The sequence below is a fragment of the Mesocricetus auratus genome, unplaced genomic scaffold, assembly GCF_017639785.1.
Source record: "Mesocricetus auratus isolate SY011 unplaced genomic scaffold, BCM_Maur_2.0 Super-Scaffold_15014, whole genome shotgun sequence".
NCBI lineage: Eukaryota > Metazoa > Chordata > Mammalia > Rodentia > Cricetidae > Mesocricetus > Mesocricetus auratus.
This window is the reverse complement of record NW_024429186.1, coordinates 3891802-3911904: the sequence shown is the minus strand read 5'-3', so window position 1 is coordinate 3911904 and position 20103 is coordinate 3891802. Positions and strand designations below refer to the sequence as shown.

General features: G+C 39.9%; 1 pseudogene and 2 gene segments (V, D, J or C); all 3 read right to left on the bottom strand.

Moving 5' to 3' along the window:
• Positions 1-1071: 1071 nt before the first annotated feature.
• Positions 1072-1804, bottom strand: LOC101832260. The segment is given in 2 exon segments: positions 1072-1625; positions 1708-1804. Coding segments are annotated over 2 exon segments (483 nt in total).
• Positions 1805-7328: 5524 nt separating this feature from the next.
• Positions 7329-7958, bottom strand: LOC121139527 (annotated as a pseudogene).
• A 7771-nt stretch (positions 7959-15729) lies between these two features.
• LOC121139526 lies at positions 15730-16283 on the bottom strand. The segment is given in 2 exon segments: positions 15730-16094; positions 16177-16283. Coding segments are annotated over 2 exon segments (411 nt in total).
• Between the last annotated feature and the right edge of the window lie 3820 nt (positions 16284-20103).

The following is a 20103-nucleotide window of genomic DNA, read 5'->3' as shown; positions in this document are numbered from 1 at the left end:
CAATGAAATCCATACAGGCTGTTGGAATATCCTCAGTGCACACCTTTAATTTTCATTTATTTATTTATTTATTTTTTGCTTTTTCAAGACAGGGTTTCACTGTGGTTTTGGAGGCTGTCCTGGAAGTAGCTCTTGTAAATCAGGTTGGTACTGAGCTCACAGAGATCTTCCAGCCTTTGCCCCGTGAGTGCTGGAATTAAAGGTGTGCACCACCACTGCTTGGCCAAGTGCACAACTTTCTTACAAACTTCAGCTGCCATTTATTTCTTAGGTACTTGTGGATCTACAGTGCTTCCTGCTGATTTGGAGAAACCACAATTACAAATTTGTCTCTGGGCTGACACACAATGCCCAAACTGTGGCTCTTCCTTCTTTCTTCATTGGCTTTGGTTATGTTGAGTAGATATTTCAAGGATAAATGGGGAGCTGTGCCGCAATTTTTTTCCAGATTCATGAAACCCAGTTTTTTTGGTGTTGTTGCATCTAACTATAGCAGTGGCCACTGATGATGAGCTAAATTAATAGGCAGTGTCTACAAGTACTGTACCAGAGCAGAATTCAAACACTCTGTAGGACAAAGGTGAACACCAGGTATCCAACGGCCTCTAACTATTGATGGTGCATCAGTAGAGGTCCATGTTCTATAAAGACTTGGGAATGTGGGGCAGGTAACTGACACTGGGAAGCAAGTATATATGGGACCAGGGAATAATGTATGCTCTAAGATCCTACCACATTTTACACGTAAACACACAGATTTGATTAAGTGTTTTTGTGGAAAGTAATGTAATAAAATGATTTTGACAAACTTACAGTAATTATACTTGTGTAGCAAAGCGTTTTGCTATGCATATCACATTCTAAAAGACTGGTACTTCAGCTGAACAGCATTGAGTTACTGATACCCCTGATGTCATGTAAACTTTCAGACTATGAAAATAGTTTTTACCAAATTGGTATTATTTGGACTTTACTGGTCAAATCCATATTTCAGATTTTTTAAAGCTACACCAACAAAAGTCTCAGTCTCATGGGATCCAGGGATAGTTTTCCCATAATGCATCATCACAATTTTCATTATTTACTGTTTTATTAATAAAGAAACATGTCAATAGAGGCAGTCACTGGTGAACAGACTATCAAGGTATGGTGTACACTGCAGCATCCTAAAGCAGTATCTACTCAAGGGAGAAACTAGTAGGAATGTGCAAAGTGACAAAGGGACACTCAGATTCAATATTTCTGAGTAAACACCCAGGATTGGCTTCCTTCTCCTCCACAGTTTCTGTCACACTCAGGATGTGGTTGCAACACTGTGTGGCTTGCACAGAAATAGATGGCAGAATCCTCAGATGTTAGGCTGCTGAGCTCCATGTAGACTGTGCTGGAGGATTTATCTGCAGTCAGTGTGGCCTTGCCCTGGAATTTCTGATTGTAGCTAGTACCACCATTTCCACCACAAACATATCCTATATACTCCAAGCTTTCTCCAGGCTTCTGTTTCACCCAGGAAATATGGTAATCTGTGAAAGTGTAGCCTGAAGCCTTGCAGGATAGCTTCACTGAGGCCCCAGGTTTCCCCAGGTCAGGACCAGACTGCTGCAGCTGGACCTGGGAATGGACACCTGGGGAGAGAAATGCAGAGTGGACATCATTGTTACCTTAGTCCCTGCCTCATCCTCATGTTTGGAATTGGAAATAACTTACCTGTAATTACTGATACCAGGAAGAAAATAATGCAGCTCCAACCCATGGTGAGGACCGGTGTGCTAAGTGACTGTACAAGGACACTGAGCATATGTTGTTGGTGAGGTGGACATCCCTGTATCTACAACCATAGATTTACATGATTTGCATGTTCATGAGCAGTGAATTTCTTTAAATACGGACCTAGTACAGGTGAAGAAAAAGGTGGCTGAGGACACATGAGTCAGGCAAAGTATGCTGAGGTTAAAATCCTAATCCTGTCTGAGGAATTGCATCCTTACCCTTCCCTCAGGTCGGAGTAGTTCCCGGGGTGTAACATCACATCTTGTATGGCATCTTTCTGTGATCTCTCTCTGTCTAACTTTCCCAGAATTCTCCCATATTCCTAGTCCCATCTATCTTCCTTCCTCTATTGGTCAAACAGTATCTTATTCATCAACAAAAAGAAAAGCATATATCTAGAGCGACATCCTCCCCTGGATATCAATTTTGCGTGACAAAGACAAAGGGTCAGAGATGCAAGATTCACTGATGTCTGAATGAAGGGAAGGCAGGCAACAGACTCTTCTGGAGAAAGAACTTCATTTCCAAGCAGGAACACTGATGTTGGGTTTCAGACTCCTAGGTCATGGAGGACATGAAACTGTGGTATTCTGTCTTAATTCTGTGATATGAGCTGCAGTGAATATAACCATTTTCTTAAATATTTCAGAGGTAGTTGAATTATTTCTGGTTTCAAGGGGAAAATGAAGGCATGTGTGGATGATGCTGTATAAAAATTAAAAAGCGGGAATATAATCCAACAACCTTATATGAATGCATATTAACTCTCCCTCTCCAATAATGGCTTAAAAATTAGAAAATATTTTTGTAAAGTTGTATCAGAGTACCTCAATGAACTTATAACCTTTCTCTGAACTACTTCCTTACATTCAAATTTCAAGAGTTTAGATACAGTCAACTTGAGAAACTATTTAATATGTTTTCAATAAGTACTGTAGGCATGTCTTGGTCTTCCGGTTCATCACTGTGACATGCTATGTGAAAAGCACTATAGAGAGAACAGGTGTTAGATAAACTGTAACTACAAACTCATAATTCAAAATTCTCAAAAATTTGGATTGAAAATGATGGTACTCTTAGGTGATTCCTGTGAGGAGAGCACGGTATATGTTGATAATGTGAGCAACTTTATTCAATATAAGCCTGGATTAGAACAGCAACCAAACATGCATTTAGTTTATGTGTAAAGTCCCATACCAGAAGTTCACCAAGTCTTCTTATAGAGACAGACTCACATATCACAATCTCTTTCAATAAAGCTGCATTTCATACTCCAGTCCATGGGATTCTGATAACTATCATAGGCTGAAATGGACAAGATTGCTTACCTAGTTAAATACAATGGAGACATTCTCCTCTTAAAATTCACAAAATTCTCAGACGTTGGAGAATATAAATAAATACTATTAGCTTAATTCCTTAATTAATTCAGTATTAGAGTTACAGTATGTGCACATCTGGTGCAATGAATATGAAAGTAGCAAGAGTTTTTTATTAAATCACACATGGATTTCTAGCTTTTTGCCCTTTCTCCCTCTTTCACACGAGAACCTGTGTGGACAGAGCTCTTCCATCCCAGTGAGAATCCAGTCACCACATCCATGTTCATTAAAGTGAACTATACTTCAAGAGTTCAGTGGTCATCTGAACCTCCTTACAGTTAAACATATTTGTGATGCAGAGGACTTGTTTTGACCATATTGGGACAGAGCTTTGGATGCTGCTGTCCATTCCACAGTAGTGATCAGCAGAAATGTGCACACCTCTTGCATTAATTGGGACACTTTTCCCAAAACGTTGCTCAGGTTCCAGATCTCAAATACCCTTAACATTTCCTGATAATTCTTTCATGAACTATTGTCTTGTCCAGCAACTGTGTGAATCCATTCTAAATATTGTTGACCTCTTTATGGATTTTATTTAACAAATAATATCTGCCATGTTCTAGCATGGAGATCTCTGATATCAGCTACACCTTGGACTCTGAATATATAGACACTGGCAATGAAATGCACAGAGTGTGTTTAAATCTCCTGAGTGCACAGCATCATTACCTGCCTCTGTGATTCTTTACTTCTTAGAGATTGATGGATCCACAGTGCCCCCTGCTGCTTCTGAGAACAGGCTTGTGTAAGTTCTCATACACAGACCCTCACTATGACTCTTATTCATGTTCTTGGTAATGGACCTGGTGATGCTGAACAGAGATTTCAAGTATGGATGAGGAGCTGTGCCTCACAGTCTTTCTCCATGAACTTAGTCCTTTCTCTAGGGTCTGTTAGATGTAGCTTTTGCCATGACCACTTGTGATTAATGGATTAACCAGAGAAGCACACATGATGGACAGAACTCACAATTGCTTTATAAAGCAATTTCCTAACCCCCACTGCACTTGGTACAGAAAACTATCAACACCTGGGATATGAATAAATTAGGTACACGCAGATCTGTTCCCAACTCTAGAACGTATTTTCAAATTTGAGAAGTGACAAAAATTTAGGGAAGTTTGGATTGGGGATCATTCTGTGTGCTAACTGAGCAGCTGTATCATGTGTGGCTGTACATTTCTATGTAAAGACTTAGAAGGGATAGTTCCTTCATTATTCTTCAAACTTTCTGGGACAAAATGATGAATGTGTTCTCTCTGGATCTAATTTCCCAAAGCTCAGCATCCTCCTAGTCATGTAAACTCATGGCAACTGATTTTCAGACTTGAGTGGCCTTGCTGTAACCCTAGAGAATGACAGAAGTAAGTTGAATAATTCACTACCATGCCCAAAGAATTAGTGGATCCAGTGCCACTATATGTATAACTCATATGTTTGTCCATATGCATGCACATGTGTCACTTGTCAGCACACTTAATAACCCCTAAAATATGCTGTACATTGAAGTGTAGATGGATGTGTCTGGATATAAGCAGTGTGACCATGAGTCAAATGTATTTCAATCATATACAAATTCTCCTGCAATGAAAAGTTTCGAGTGTCACATGGAACTCAATATTCCATTTCTATATGTGAGTGCTTTGACTACCTCATGTATTCTGGGCTTCTTACAAGAAAGGGATGTTCAAGTCAAGCTCACATGTAAAATATATGTTGCACATTGTATATGCTTTTGTGTGCATGTTGTTTCTTCCCATCATGCTGAAATAGGCTCCTGCTCTTGGTTCTAACTAAAGAGAACTGAGCTTTCACAATACAGCCTCTATAGGAAAAGGATTCACAGGTATAAATGAGTAACTATTGATGCATCTGAGGCCCTGGGTGACTCTAAGAAGCTAAAAAAATTTGATCTTAGTATTGAAGCAGGCCTGTGTTTCCAAGAATGGATAATGAGACACAGCTCTACTTAGAGAAAGTGAAACTTGACCATCTTTAGGAAGAACCCAAATCTTAGAGACATGCCTTGGAAATGACATCAGAATTACAGTAGATACATGAGCCATGAAGACAGTCTTGAAGATGTCATTAGGACAACTGGAAATGACATGGGAATTACATGAGAGTCATGGACAATAAATCATTTCTTGATGATGCAATATAGGATAACAATCAATAAGCTAATGTTAACTGAAATACCATCTTTGCTATAAGAGAGACCTGTCTGACTGTGTCCATGTTTGAGTAAGTGTGAAAATATGCACATATCTCTGATGATTCTGCACATGTTCTGAGAAAACAACGGAGCAGTTTAGACAGAAATTATTAATAGTATAGTTGACAATTGACCGGAAATTGTTGGTAAACTCTAAACAGGTTGTTTAGATTGCACATGACAGATACATAAATTAACATATTATGTATAACCTCTCTGTCATAATTTATCAAATAACAATCAATGAGTTATTTTGGAAGGGGGATTCTAAATTTTCTTAGTGAAAAATAATTTTTAAGCAATATATTGTAATCATAAATTACCTTTTCCCAGCAATCCTTGACCCCTCACAAGAAAAAAACACAAGTAATTTCTCTCTCTCTCTCTGTCTCTCTCTGTCTGTCTCTCTCTCTCTGTCTGTCTCTCTCTGTCTCTCTCCCTCTCTCTCTCCCTCTCTCTCTCTCTCTCACACACAGACATACAAACATCCACAAGCACACAAAAAAATCATAAATGAAAAAAATTGTACAAGACTACAGTTCTTCTTGTTTTGTTTGCATCTTAGGCATAAGACCTGCTGTGAAGTGTGTTTAATGCAGTCAATGACATTCTACTGAAGCACATTATTTTTTACTTTGCATGTACGTACCAGTTGTAGATAGTTTATCATTTAGGATTGAGTAACCATGTCCAGTTCCCCTACCCAGCATTCAAATCCCAATTTGGCTTGAACTTGTGCAAGCCCTGTATTAACATCTACAGTGTAGTGAGTTCATGTATGCACCGGTTTATTGTGTCTGAAAGAGACTGTATCCTTGGATTCATTCAATATCTGTGGGTCTTAAATATCTGTTTATCTTTTCCTGCATCTGTCCCTGAGACCTTAGGAGAAACTTTGCCTAAGACAACACATTTATGATTGAGTACACATGTATCTTTCATGCTCTATAACTTGTCCATTTGAGAATCACAAAAGTAGAAGCCTAAATTTATATATATATATATATATATATATATATATATATATATATATATGTATGTATCCTATAGGAGGAAAAAATGTTCTGACAAACATTATGAGACAAAGAATATGCAACATATCACTGAGTTCAATTTTTTGGCCATCTACTTATAGGCATGAGACCTTCCTCAAGAGTAGTTTATATGCCCAGTGAGACAACATTAGAAAATATTTTGTCTTTGTAAAGAAATTATCCATTGGAGATAGCTTCTGTCCACTTCCCCTGTAAGCCTCACAACTCCATCTGGTTTATACCCATTAATACACTGTAATGCTATCATAGACTCTCACCTGTCAGTATGTGAGTATCTGTACTCTCCTGTCCTTAGGGAAATGACAGAAAATGCCCTCAGCTTCAGCCACTAAGAGCACTATCTGTGTATATTCACCATGTTCCCTTATAAAGGGACACTGCCTACATCCAATCCTTATCTCTCTCTTTCTCTATCTCCCCCTATCAATTCCCCTCCTTACCTCTCTCCCTCCCTTCCTTCCTCTACCCCTATTTCCTTTCTCCTGTCTCCTGCTGCTCCTGTCTCTGGAGCTTGTCTCTCCATTTCTATTCTCCCTTTTTATGATTTCTTTCTCTAATTAAAAATATTCTCCTTGATCCCTGTGGCATGGCATCTTTCCCTCCAGTGCCTCTCTTCTTAAATTACAACATCAGGGAGTTCATGTCTGCATCAATCCTGTTGTATCTGGAAAGCTTTATCTCCTTGGTGTCCTCCAATCCCTATGGAATTTATAATTCATGAGCATCTTCTTTTGAGGTTTCCCTAAGCTCTGTGGAGACAGATTTTTATTTTTATCATAATTCATCATCACAGTTTCCCTTTTTATTGTTTTATTTAAGAAGTGTGTCAATTCAGGTAGCCACTGGCCAACATGTTCTCATGACATGGAATCCTCTAGAGGCATCTTAAGTCAAAAACACTTTTTACTCACACGGCTTTTGCAAAGTCGAATTGAGCAATATAGGTCTCTGACGAGGAGACAGAGAAGGGAACTCTAGAATGAACATTTCTGAGCAAGTCCCCCGACTGACCTGCTCTGTCATCTCGATTCTTGTGAAGCTTCCTGCTTCTCCAGGGTTTCTGACACACTCAGGATGTGGTTGCACCACTGTTTCTCTTGCACAGAAATAGATGGCAGAATCCTCAGATGTCAGGCTGCTGAGCTCCATGTAGGCTGTGCTGGAAGATATGTCTGCAGTCAGTGTGGCCTTGCCCTGGAATTTCTGATTGTAGCTATTTCTACCACTTCCACCATGAATCCATCCAATCCACTCCAGGCCCTGCCCTGGCCTCTGTTTCACCCAGTCCACGTTGTAGCTGCTGAAGGTAGAGTAGAGCCAGAAGCCTTGCATGAGAACTTCACTGAGGAACCAGGTTTCCCAAGCTCTGGCCCAGACTGCTGCAGCTGGACCTGTGATTTGACACCTGTAGAGAAAAATACAGAGTAGGGGTCATTGTCACATAACACCCAGTTTCTTCTCCAGGTTTGGGACTTGGAGCCACTTACCTGTAGTTACTGACAAAAGGAAGAGGATGATCCAGCTTCATACCATGGTAAGGACCTGTGTGTTCAGCTGCTGTAGAGAGGATACTGATCATAAGTTGGGGATGATGTGGACATCTCTGTATTTACCACCGTAGACTCAAGTGATTTGCATATTCATGAAAATGGTAATTTTTAAATAAGTATCTGGTCCTACTGGAGAAGAAGTTAGAGGACACATGGATCAAGCAGCAGGATGCTGAGGTCCCAGTCCTACATCTCTGTGAGGATATGTATAGTATCCTTCTTCCCTGGGTCCTCTGCAGATGATGAGGAAGTAACATCAGGACCTAAGTCTCAATAGATATCAGACGTGATACAGTGGCGCCGTTTGGAACAAGGTTATCAGACTGATTTACAGATGATGACAGTGATGATGAAAGTGTTGATGACAAAGTCAGAACTCACGTGTGAAGGACAGTGCAGTGGTGTAGTTATGAGGATGCCTCATTTTTGCTCTATTAGATGTCCTGAGTGAGAATGAGGAGAGTCTAGATTTAAGGTGCTTTCTTCTAAACTCTTTTCCCAAGTCACAAAAACCACATATTAGGCTAAGTATTACCAGTTTGACTAAATACGCTATGTTGTAGAAAAATATGCAAAGAAAAATGATACATGAAATCCTAAATTCTGCAAAGGACAGATTGTGTGAATATACCATTTTCTTCCTCTCTCTACTCCTGAGCTAAGGGGATCACAGAGCAGTGTATCACACTTTCAGGACCAGATCTCCTACAGCAGAGCCACAAGGAGTCAGCACTGTGGCTGGAACTTCAACAACTGAGATCCCAGGATACCATACAATATCCCAATTGAGAAAAACCCTCCCCCAGGGGACAGAAGTTACAGATAGAATTAGATGCTGCTGGAGATGGCTTTGATGATGATGTCAATTTGCAAAATTGTTGCCTTATCATATGTACAGCCAATGGATGATTGTCTTTCCTATAATGTTCACATCTGATGAATAAACATATATGTGCAATATTACTGAACAAAGAACTTTTATTATACTAAGTCTGAAGTCATCTCACAGTAGCTATACCAAGTATAATGCATGGTCTCGGCAGTTATTTGAGGTCAGGACACAAAACCTTAGTGTCTCAGAGGATCCCTCACTCTCCAGATGTTTCTCTCACCTACTACATTTTCTTTCCTGGTGAAAGTTGGTTCTGCAGTGCCTCTACTGGTCCTGAGCATCCTCAAAATAAGGTTGTTTCTGAGCACACAGGGAATCTGCTCACTATGCTTGCTACAATGTAAGGCAAGGCTTTAGGGAGAACTGGTCATTGAATGTGTCCATTAACACACTGAAGGACTTCTCAGTGACAGCTTTATGCTTTCTCCTGAGACCTGATCTTGATGAGAGAGTTCGATTTAAAAGGAGGTCTCCGGATTCTATTGGAAAAGAACAACAATTAGTTGCTTGTTGCAATTAGTTAAAGTTGAAGCAAAAGAGAAATTTATTGTCGGACGAAAAGTCCAGATCATCTCCGGGATTGGGGTACAAACAATATAGACTGAGCCATGTCAGATGTGAAATTTTTGTAACTTTATTCGCTGAGCCTTAATTGCTTGTGGACTCCTGTCTGAATCCCAAAGATTAAACATAGAATCCTAGTGATGGGCTGTATCTCATCAGAATGAAATCAACAGGTACCTTCATTACTCCTGAGTGTCTAACCCTGGTGACAATGGAGGTTTATTTCTGCTCATAAAAGCGACAAACTGCAGGAGTAAAGATGAGTATGTGTGCTTATGAAGAAAGCAGACACTTCTAAACTGTTTTCTATTTTGATAGGTCAACATATAGAATTTTAGGGGTTTTAAGGGAAACTGTTATATTCGGGTTAAGCTCAAGGTCCCAAGGAAACAAATGCTTAGCTCCCTCTGCACCTGCTTCTGGTCTGACCCTGAGTTCCAGGCTGCTGTGGGACTCCTGCTGGAGATAGCTCTAATGCTCTTCCTGAGACCACAGCAGGAGTGATGTTTGCCTGAATGAGGTGTCCCTAGGTGTAGTCATCACAGTGTACGTGGCAGTCACTTATAACACATAAGTCATTCTTTGGGACAACTCTTCCTCAGATTGGTTTCTGAAGGTGAGGATGAAACTGAAGAAGAATGACCTGTTTTCTGTGACTCCATGATGACCTCATTCTCCCAGGACCATAGCCTCTTTTTTGGGACAAACTCAACCCCAGTATGTTTCAGAGTGTGATGGAGTAAGCAGGGCCAGTGCAGGTAAGGACCAGATCTCTGAGGACTTCACCAGGCCATGTTTTTACATCTGTTGTAGTACCTAAGGACAATGACACTTGGTCCCTGTCAGGCACAAATTCCCCAGTTTTCCTGGCAATAACAAAGGATCTAAACATTGTGACAATGGCAAAATCATTTCTGATATTATAAGTTACAATCTGCCTTGGGGAAAAGCATCAACACGTGTTTTCATAAAAAACATGCAGAGAATGCATTTATATTTGGACATGTGAATGTATAGTTGGCTTCTTTTAAACATGCCCATGTGTGACTCATGAAGGACAAACAGACCCTGATACGAACAACTGTCACCAGGCTCATGAATTGACCCAACAGTCTTTTCTTGTATCCACACCCCTGCAAGCCTATCTGAGTAGATTGCTGGTACCAGCCATGTAGGGAGTCTCCAATTTCCCCTGGAGATTAGGAGCATATTTTCTTTTTGGGATAAAAACCAGAGTCTTCTGATATCTACTATCATCATTGCACTTACATAGAATATTTCGAGAAGCATTTGAATTAAGCATAAGATTGTAAATGTTCTGTCATATAATTGTTCAAGAGAAACCACACTCATCGGAAGTCATTCCTAGTATGATGCCATCCTTATTAGTCACACAAATTCATATTTTTGGAGGAGGGCTTATCTGCTAGAGAAACTTGAGTAATTGTAGTTGAGTAAAGAGACATATCACATATATTAATCTAAGGGAATTCCCTTGTGCCAGGTCGACCTATTTATGTTTCTTCAGTTTTGCAAAACCAAGTGCTCTAAAGTAGCAGATGAACCCCATGGAGCCCATGAATGGAGAGAGGTGATGGTTTTCAGTGTAAGTTTATGCTCTGTGAAAGGCTTGAGCTGCACACAGGGTATTTGGAATGTGAAGGCTGTGAATATGGGGTAAAGTATTAACTGTAAAAGTTCCGATTCTTTTTCAGTTCTGCCAGTAAAATAAACCAGATCTTCAAATAAATTATGTGAATAGCGGAGTAAATTAGCTGTCCTGCAGGTGTTATATTTAGAAATTATTTCTTTCAGGTTTTTCATTATATTTACTAATCTTGTTGTGGTAGATTTTTTTCAAACACTCATGAATCCCATGAAAACCAAAAAGTGGAAGCCATACTATACAAATGAATAACCTGTATGATAAACAAATAAACTAATAATAGGAAATCCCTCACTTAACTTTACATGGCAAAGAACCACAAAAATGCCTCTGAGTTGATTCTGTGTAGGCTGCTTACTGCTTGCCAAGGAAATACACTAGACAGTGGTCTGTTTTGCCAGGGACATTCCCTTGAATGAATGAAAACTAACTTTGCATTTGCAAGTGCCTATCAGAATTTACACATGATCAAAATGTCTTCTCCAAAATATTCTTCCAATATTATTATGAGCATACACATAGATAATCACCAACCAAGAATCATTTGGATCCTTGTTGTCAACTTAAAACTGCTCACACTCTGAGTCTTGAAAGCAGATTCACCAGAAAACTTATGAATATAGTGAGAATGGATTCATAACCAAGAGCAACCAGATCAGGATCTGAGATCTACAGTGGAAGCTCACAGGAAGGACACAGACTCCAGACCACACAGCAGCCATCCCTTAGCTCCAGATGAGCAGCTGAGCTCTGAGTTAGTGCACAAAAGTCAGAAGTAGAATTATCTGATTCAACACAGGGAAGAATACACAATGTTCAGTAATGAAAACACTTTAATTAAACAAAACCTCAATCACTTCTTACCCTTTTATGCACACCCTTCCAGGAAGGAGAGTGGATTGAAAAAATCAAGGTGCTTACTGTGACTGAGCCTGGCTCCCCTTCCACTGGTTCCCTCTGATTTATTAACACTGCTCCAATCCAGGATCTGCCCCAACCTCCATATGAGGGAAAAGTCCACCTGAGGTTCCGGATCTTCCCCACAAGCTGATACTGGTGACCACAGAGAAACATTCTGCATTCTGTTCGATGAGGAATATTAAAGATTTGTTTTAAGAATGTTGGTCAACAAAGAACCCATCCTTTTCAGAGGCATGATCAATTCCTAGGGCCGATAGTTGCCAAAGGATCCTTCAGAAAACAAGCAGATAGAGAGCACACTCAGATAAAACAGGAAAAGAAAATCAGTTATATCAGAACCTAGGCTTTATGTATGCTGAGCGCCCCCTGCTGACTTCCTAAACCTGGCAGGTAGGTGTTTGTCTGTGCTCAAACTGAAGAATCCTGACTGTGTCATTAGTACAGTAATACGTGGCCGTGTCCTCAGTTCTCAGGTTGTTCATTTGCAGGTAGACCATGCTTTGGGAATCATCTCTGGAGATGGTGAATCAGGCTTTCACCGAATCTGCATAATAGATTGCATAATTATTGGGTTTATTTCTTATGTGACCAATCCACTCCAGTCCCTTTTCTGGAGCCTGGAGGACCCAGGTCATGGCAGCATCACTGAAAGTGAATCAAGAGACTGCACAGGAGAGTATCAAACACTTTCCAGGCTGCAGAAAACCTCCTCCAGATTCCACCAGCTGTACCTCACACTGGACAACTGCACACAGAGATGATTTGATCAAGAAACAGTCATGCGTGTCTACTGTCTCTCCCATTCTTGTCCACTCACTCACTCAGTATCCCTTGTCATCTACCTTTTAAAAGAGTAACAAAGAAAACCCAATGCAGCCCCAACCCCATGTCGATTGTCATGGCTTCAGTGCTTGTCACTGAATGGAATGACAGGGCAATAGTCGTCTGCCTGACCTGCGGAGTCATGGCATGGCTGGCTATCATGAGCAGAGGGAGGACATATTTGCACATCTTCATGCTTTATCTTGTTCTCAGGTGAGTGTTGACCTACCTTAGATGCAGCAGTTAATAGTGCAAATGTCTGAAGGACAAGGAAGTAGTGTGAACCTTGATTTCACCAAAATATTATTCATCATTCATTTGTAAAAAGATTCAACATCCATAATTTAGTTTTTTTCATTTTTTACATGAACTCTTCACGGCTTATCTTACCAGCTTTTGAACAGTAAGTTCATAGAAGTTTAAAAACTAAAAAATATATTTTGATAATTCAAAAAGAACTAATGTAAAGATGAATGAATAGTGAAGTGTACATTAAATTACAGTGATGAAACTGGGCTTGGAGACAGCATGATGGGAAAGTTTAACATGCACAAGTTCCCAAATTTAATCCTCATTGTAGAATACGCATATATAAATAGATAGATATGTATGATATATATGTTAAATAAACAGTAATATTACACAGTCTTTTCTTGTGAAATACTAAAGTCATCACAAAATGCTTTTACATATATGCCACATATTTGTGTTTGGATTGGGTTACTTAACATTTTTGGCATTTGTGACATAAATTTTCCTAGACTCTGGTTACCACAAAATGGTGGGGAATCTGTTACCTGTTTTATATGGCTGTGGTTCTATGTAGTCCTCTCTCTCTAGTTGGCCTGGCAATATAAGAATTTCTTGGTGGCTGTGGGATATGTCTCAAGAGACACCCTTTAATAGTCACCCTGTATTAGAAAGGAGAGTTAGAGAGTAATTGGTTAATTGACTAATTGATTCACCTATTAGAGAAACTTTATTATAGCTAAGAGTTCTTGTGGACTATGTTTGTTTCTGTGGCACCTGCAGGAAAGTGACTTCATGTAAAGCAGCTAAATGCAGTGAGATGATGGTCTGAAGTCCCTTCTGCTTTGAGTCCTTTGATGACCAAATATTTTCTCAGACAGGTTGCACTCATTTAGCAGGGTGATATGTGAGTCAGCAAAAAGAAGAAATTCCAGATGGATGGGGTGACCTCCCTTGCTGTTCTGTCTTTGCACCTTTTCCTTAGGAACCTGAATGAATGACGTGTGGTCATTGCCTGCTGGCCTGTGCTCTCTACTCATCAGGTTGATCTGTTATTGAAGTTGCTTCTGATCCTGGGTAAGGCTGATCAATAGGATTCATCCAAGTCTAGAATGTGGATATCAGACTCTGCTGCATGGTCTTTGTTCATTTCTATGCCCTTTTCACAGTTAGATGGTGCCATTTCAGTGGGCTTCTTCTCATAAGACTTGCTGGACAATACTCATGCACATATTCATGGATTATGATCTAGAATTTACATGCAACAGATGGGGAAAATATAACTGCATGTAAAAGTAAATTTAGATGGGCTCAATCACACTTCTTAGAAACTGAATGTTTATAAAATATCATATTCATTCTATAACTGAAGGAAGAAGTACATAAAAAAGAATATTCGCACTTTAATTTCAGCTAACAGAGGTGTGATAAGAGCAAAACATGAGGGAATTTTCAGTTGATGATTCCCCAGCATGATTTCAGGGTTCTAGTGCCCAGCTGTTCTATACAAAGGAACTTGTTCTCAGCCAAGACAACTGATGATCCAGGACTGTGATTTGCATCCAGTGATACAAAACTCAGCTTTCTTTTCTGAACGTTTGTCTCTCACTCCAAGCCAAACAAAATGGAAACTTTTCAGCTTCATAGTCCACCAGCTTTTTATTTGCTTTATTCTCTGTCTTCTATTTGTTGTAGGAATACTGTCACTGGTGCCCTAGCCAAATGTGAGGAGAGTCATGTGTGACTGATTCCAGTGAGGAAAGGAGTGACAGAGGGTGTTATTGGAGGCTTGAGATTTGGATCAGGTTCCCTTCTGTTTTTTAATATGTGCGCACAGGATTTTTCATTTTAATAAAACCATCAAGAAATTTATAACATTTTCCGTTTTTTACATACAATATATTTTATCATATCACCCATCAAATCTTGCCAGATATTCCCCATGCACATGCACTCTTCTTTGTGCTCTGTGTGTGTCTCTCTGTCTCGTTTCTCTGTCTATGTCTTTCTCTCACCCTCTCTCCCTCACATCTCTCCCTCCCTGCTGCTTCTTATCTATTCCTCCTTGTTAACAATGGATGTTAATCCACCCTTACAAAATGTCCTAAGCCCTTTCCCTGCCTTACATGCAGTCATGGAAATTCAACAGGGACATAGGGCTCTCTTATCATTATATCCATGTAGCAACTACGTCCAAATCAATGGGGGCGCCTTCCCACAAACTTCCTTTGCTTGATTTAGGCAAACAAAATTGGAATATAAAACAGGCTTTAATTAGCCCATATTCCATTGATTTTACTCTAATGGGAATAATCTAATTTATAGCCTGTTTGCAGCTACTTCAGAAACAGTAGGAGACCCATCTGTGTAAGAGCCGTGAACATCATGATGCATTGCTGAAGTTTGTCCTATATTTGCCTTTTTACAAAAGAAAAATATCCGTGGATGAAGTCACTGTTAAACAGCTGATCACGGTATGGTGTCATCTAAGGGCAATGGAAATCATCCTAACTTATTCGCTGTAGTCCTTTTGAAAAGTTGACAAAAGCCTCTAAGTCTGTGAAGTGACAAAGGGACACTCAGTGTGATGATTTATGGGTAAATCTCCAGGCTGATCCTCTCTATCATCTCAGTTACAGGTCAGCATCTTGTTCCTCCACGGTTTCTGACACACTCAGGATGTGGTTGCAACACTGTGTCTCTTGCACAGAAATACACCGCAGAGTCCTCAGATGTCAGGCTGCTGAGCTCCATGTAGCCTGTGCTGGAGGATTTGTCTGCAGTCAGTGTGGCCTTGCCCTGGAACTTCTGAGCGTAGTTAGTGCTATCATATTCTGGATCAATTCTTCCAATCCACTCCAGGCCCTGCCCAGGCTTCTGTTTCACCCAGTGCATATAGTTGTTAATGAAGGTGTAGCCTGAAGTCTTGCAGGACAGTTTCACTGAGGCTCCAGGCCTCACCAGCTCAGCCCCAGACTGCTGAAGCTGTATCTGGGAGTGGACACCTGTGGAGAGAAAAACAGACTGGATGCCACTGTCACACGAGAAGATGAACCGTCTTCAAGTCTGGAACATTGAGTCCCTTACCTGTAGCTGTTGTCACCAGGAAGAGGATGATCCAGCTCCATCCCATGGTGAGAACCTGTGTGCTCAGTGACTGTGGAGATGACACTGATCATATGCTGTTTTTGCTGTGGATATCTCTGTATTATCCACCATAGACTCACAAGATTTACATATTCATGAGCAGGGAGCTTCGTAGATAAGGACATAGTCCAGCTGAAGCAGAAGATAGAGGACACCTGTGTCAGGCAGCAGGATGCTGAGATCCCATCCTAATCCTCTCTGAGAATATGTATAGCATCCTTCTTCCCAGGGACCTCAGATGATGCTGAGGAAGTAGCATTATGACTTAAGGTCTCAAAGGTTTTCAGGCCTGAGACAGTGGTTGCCCCTGGGACAAGGTTATCAGATTGATATAAAGAGGGTGGCTGTGATGATGATGACAGTGATGGGAAATTTAAAACCTACTGGGTATTAAATTTACAGCCTCCTTTCAGATATATGCAATGAATATTTGCCTGTCCACCAGATTGTATACTGAAAAAAACTCTCCAAATGAACAAAAGTAAATATACTTCAGAAATCACCTAAACAGCTTTATTACTGAAGCAATATCACAATAACAAAATTATGGAAATAAACTATGTATCTATCAACAGAGGTTCTCATCAAGAAGAAATGTTTATATAAACAACTCAACAGAAGTTACACATCTACAAAGAATATGAAACTTACAGCATTTAGGATGAAACTAGACATAAATGCATTAATTAAGGTGATCTTAGAAATCAGACATTAAATGAGACTCTCATCAGTAGTTTTTACATATCGCATGCTTACATACAGCTATGAATAAAACTTCACAATGAAGTTTAAGTGAGTTGTCTAGTAGAATAAATGTAAAGTAGGAGGGGAGAGAAAATGAAGGGAAGAGATTACAGGAGAAATAACATAGAGTACAAAATACATGTGTATTAAAATTCTAAAACAATGTAAAATTGATATTTTGCATTTCATATTTTATATTTTTAAATTTAATCCATGTATAAAACATAGTATGATAATATCTATATCCAGTGTGCCCCACTGTTTGCTCTTGGGACTTTCCAATAAGTCTCTGTCCCTCTTCATGTCCTCTCTTGTTTCATTAACTAATAACACATTGGTTCAATCATTTCTATCTATATACACATAGCTGGAGTCCTCCACTAGGATACCAGAAAGAAAACTGGTTCTAGAAAGGAAGTGAATCCCTTATGAGAAATCACCAGTAATCTCATGAGTCTCCATAGTAAGATGAAATTCTACATAGTTGACTTTGAATCTGGTTCTTAACCAGTAATGAAATGTTCTGGGAGTAAATAGGAACACCAGGACAGGTGTGGTACATACACCTGGGACATCACACCAGACTGGAGGACTCTCATCCTTTAAACACAAGAAAGGACCATGGTGAAGCTGATCTCAGCTGAGTTCCAGACAGCTGTGAACAGATGGAGGCAGCCTGTACATCAGGATATCATGTGAAACATTGTCAGAACTCATGTGTGAGGGACAGCAGTGTGGTGTAGGAATGAGGAGGTCTCATTGTCTCTACTTTCTGATCCTGAGTGTGAACAGGGATGATATGGATTTAATGTACGCTCTTATGATATTTTTCCCAAGTCTCAAAGATCATATATGTGGCTTTGCATTACCAATTTGACTAAAAACCATTCCTTTTAGCAAAAACTATGCACAGAAAAATGAGACATGAAATCCTAAATGCAGTGCAAGACAGACTGTGGGATTATCCTCAGCTTCTCCCTCTCTCCTTCCCCTGAGCTGGGGGCTGCACAGGGCAGTGTATCACACCTTGGGACCAGGTCTCCTACAGCAGAGCTACATGAGCTCAACACTGGGGCTGAAACATCAAGGACTGAGATCCTAGATCACAGTCAACTATTCCAGCTGAGAAAATCCCTCCCCCAGCAGACAGAAGCTACAGATAGAATTTCAGATACTGATGCTGAATTTGTGATAAAGATGACTGGATGTCTAACACCTCGTGTGTAAAGAAAACGTGTGACCTTCTTACATGTATATCCAATGGATGTTTGTCCTTCCAATAAGGTTCCCATTTAATTCCTAGAACTTGTATGTGCAATATTACTTGACAAAGAATTTTTGCTGAATTCACACTCAGAGTCTAGTCACAGTAGCTGTATCACGTGTATTGCGTGGTCTCGGCAATTATTTGAGGTCAGGACAGGAAACCTGAGGGTCTCAGAGGACTCCCTCAGTCTCCAGATGTTTCTTACAGTTAGTACAGTTTGTTTCCTGGTGAAAATTGAGCCTACAGCTCCCCCTGCTGGTCCTCAGCATCCTCAGATTGAGGATGTTTCTGAGCATACAGGGAACCTGCTCACTGTGTCTGCTGCAGTGGAATGCAGAGCTGTGTCTTCAGTGGTAGCACAGCTCAACTGGACTTCAGGGAGAACTGGTCTTTGAATGAGTCCACTGACACACTAAGGGAATTCTCAGTGACAGCTGCAAACTATGTCCTCTTTTCTCTCTGGGTAGGCACTTTCCTGAGGGTGCACAGCCAGGAGGAGGACTTAGCTCCCAACAGACAGAAGTTATCACCACCCAGCCAAGGAGAAAAAGAACTATCTGGATTTTTTTGCATTTATGGTGATTTTTGACCTATAATGTGATGGATTTTGAGAAAGCTCAATATGAGAAAATGTTTTACTCCCTATCTGTTAGGTGGAATATATCTGTTGAGTCCAGTTCATCCTTAGAACATTTTAGCTCCGAATTTTCTTTATTTTCTTTTTTCATCGAAAATCATTCCTAGTATGATGTCATCGATATTATACACACAAATTCATATTTGTTGTTAGGGGGATTGTCTCTTAGAGAAACTTGAGTAACTGTAGTTGAGTAAAGACACATCTCACATATATTAATCTAAAGGGATTCCCTTGCACCATGTCTGACTTGTTTATGGTTCTTCAATTTAGCAAATCCAAGTGTTCTACAGCAGCAGGTGAACCACATGGTGCCTATGAATTAGAGACGTGATGGTTGTCAGTGTAAGTGTGTTCTCTGTGAAAAACTTGAGCTGCACACAGGGTATCGGGAATGGGAAGGCTGTGAATATGGGGTAAAGGATTAATTGTAAAATTTCAAACACTCTTTCAATTCTGCCACTAAAATGAATGAGATCTTCAAATAAATTATGTGAATGTAAAAAGCAGAGTAAATTAGCTGCCCTACAGGAATTATATTTAGAAATTATTTCTTTCAGAATTTCATTATATTAACTTCTCTTGTTATAATAGATTTTTCACACACTCATGAATCCCATGAAAACCCAAAATATGAAACCATAATATACAAACAAAGAATCTGTATGACAGAACAAATAAACAAACAAGAAAGTCCTCATTTAACATTACAAGGCAAAGAACCACCCAAGATGGCGTGGAGTCTATTTTGTGTAGGGAACTTACTGCATGCCATGGAACTATACGAGACAGTGGTCTGTTTCACCAGTGACACTCCCTCAAAGAAAACTAATTTTTCATTTACAAGTGGCTATCAGAATTTCCATATGATCAAAATGTCTTTTCCAAAATATTTTTCCAATGTTGTTAGAAACATACACTCAGATTATCACCACTTGCCCACTCTCTGAGTCTTGGAAGCCGATTGTTCAGGAAACTTCTGAGAATAGAACAGACACTGCCCAAAACTCAAAACAGCCAACCCTTAGCTCCACATGACCAATTGAGCTCTGAGTTAATGCATAGAGGTCAGAACTACAATTATCTAAATCAACACAGAAGCAGAAGACACCATGATGAATGCTGTAATGAAAATATTTCAATTAAAATAACAATTTGTCCACTTCTTAACTTTGTATGCAGAGCCCTCCAGAAAGGAGAGTGGTTTGGACAACTCAAG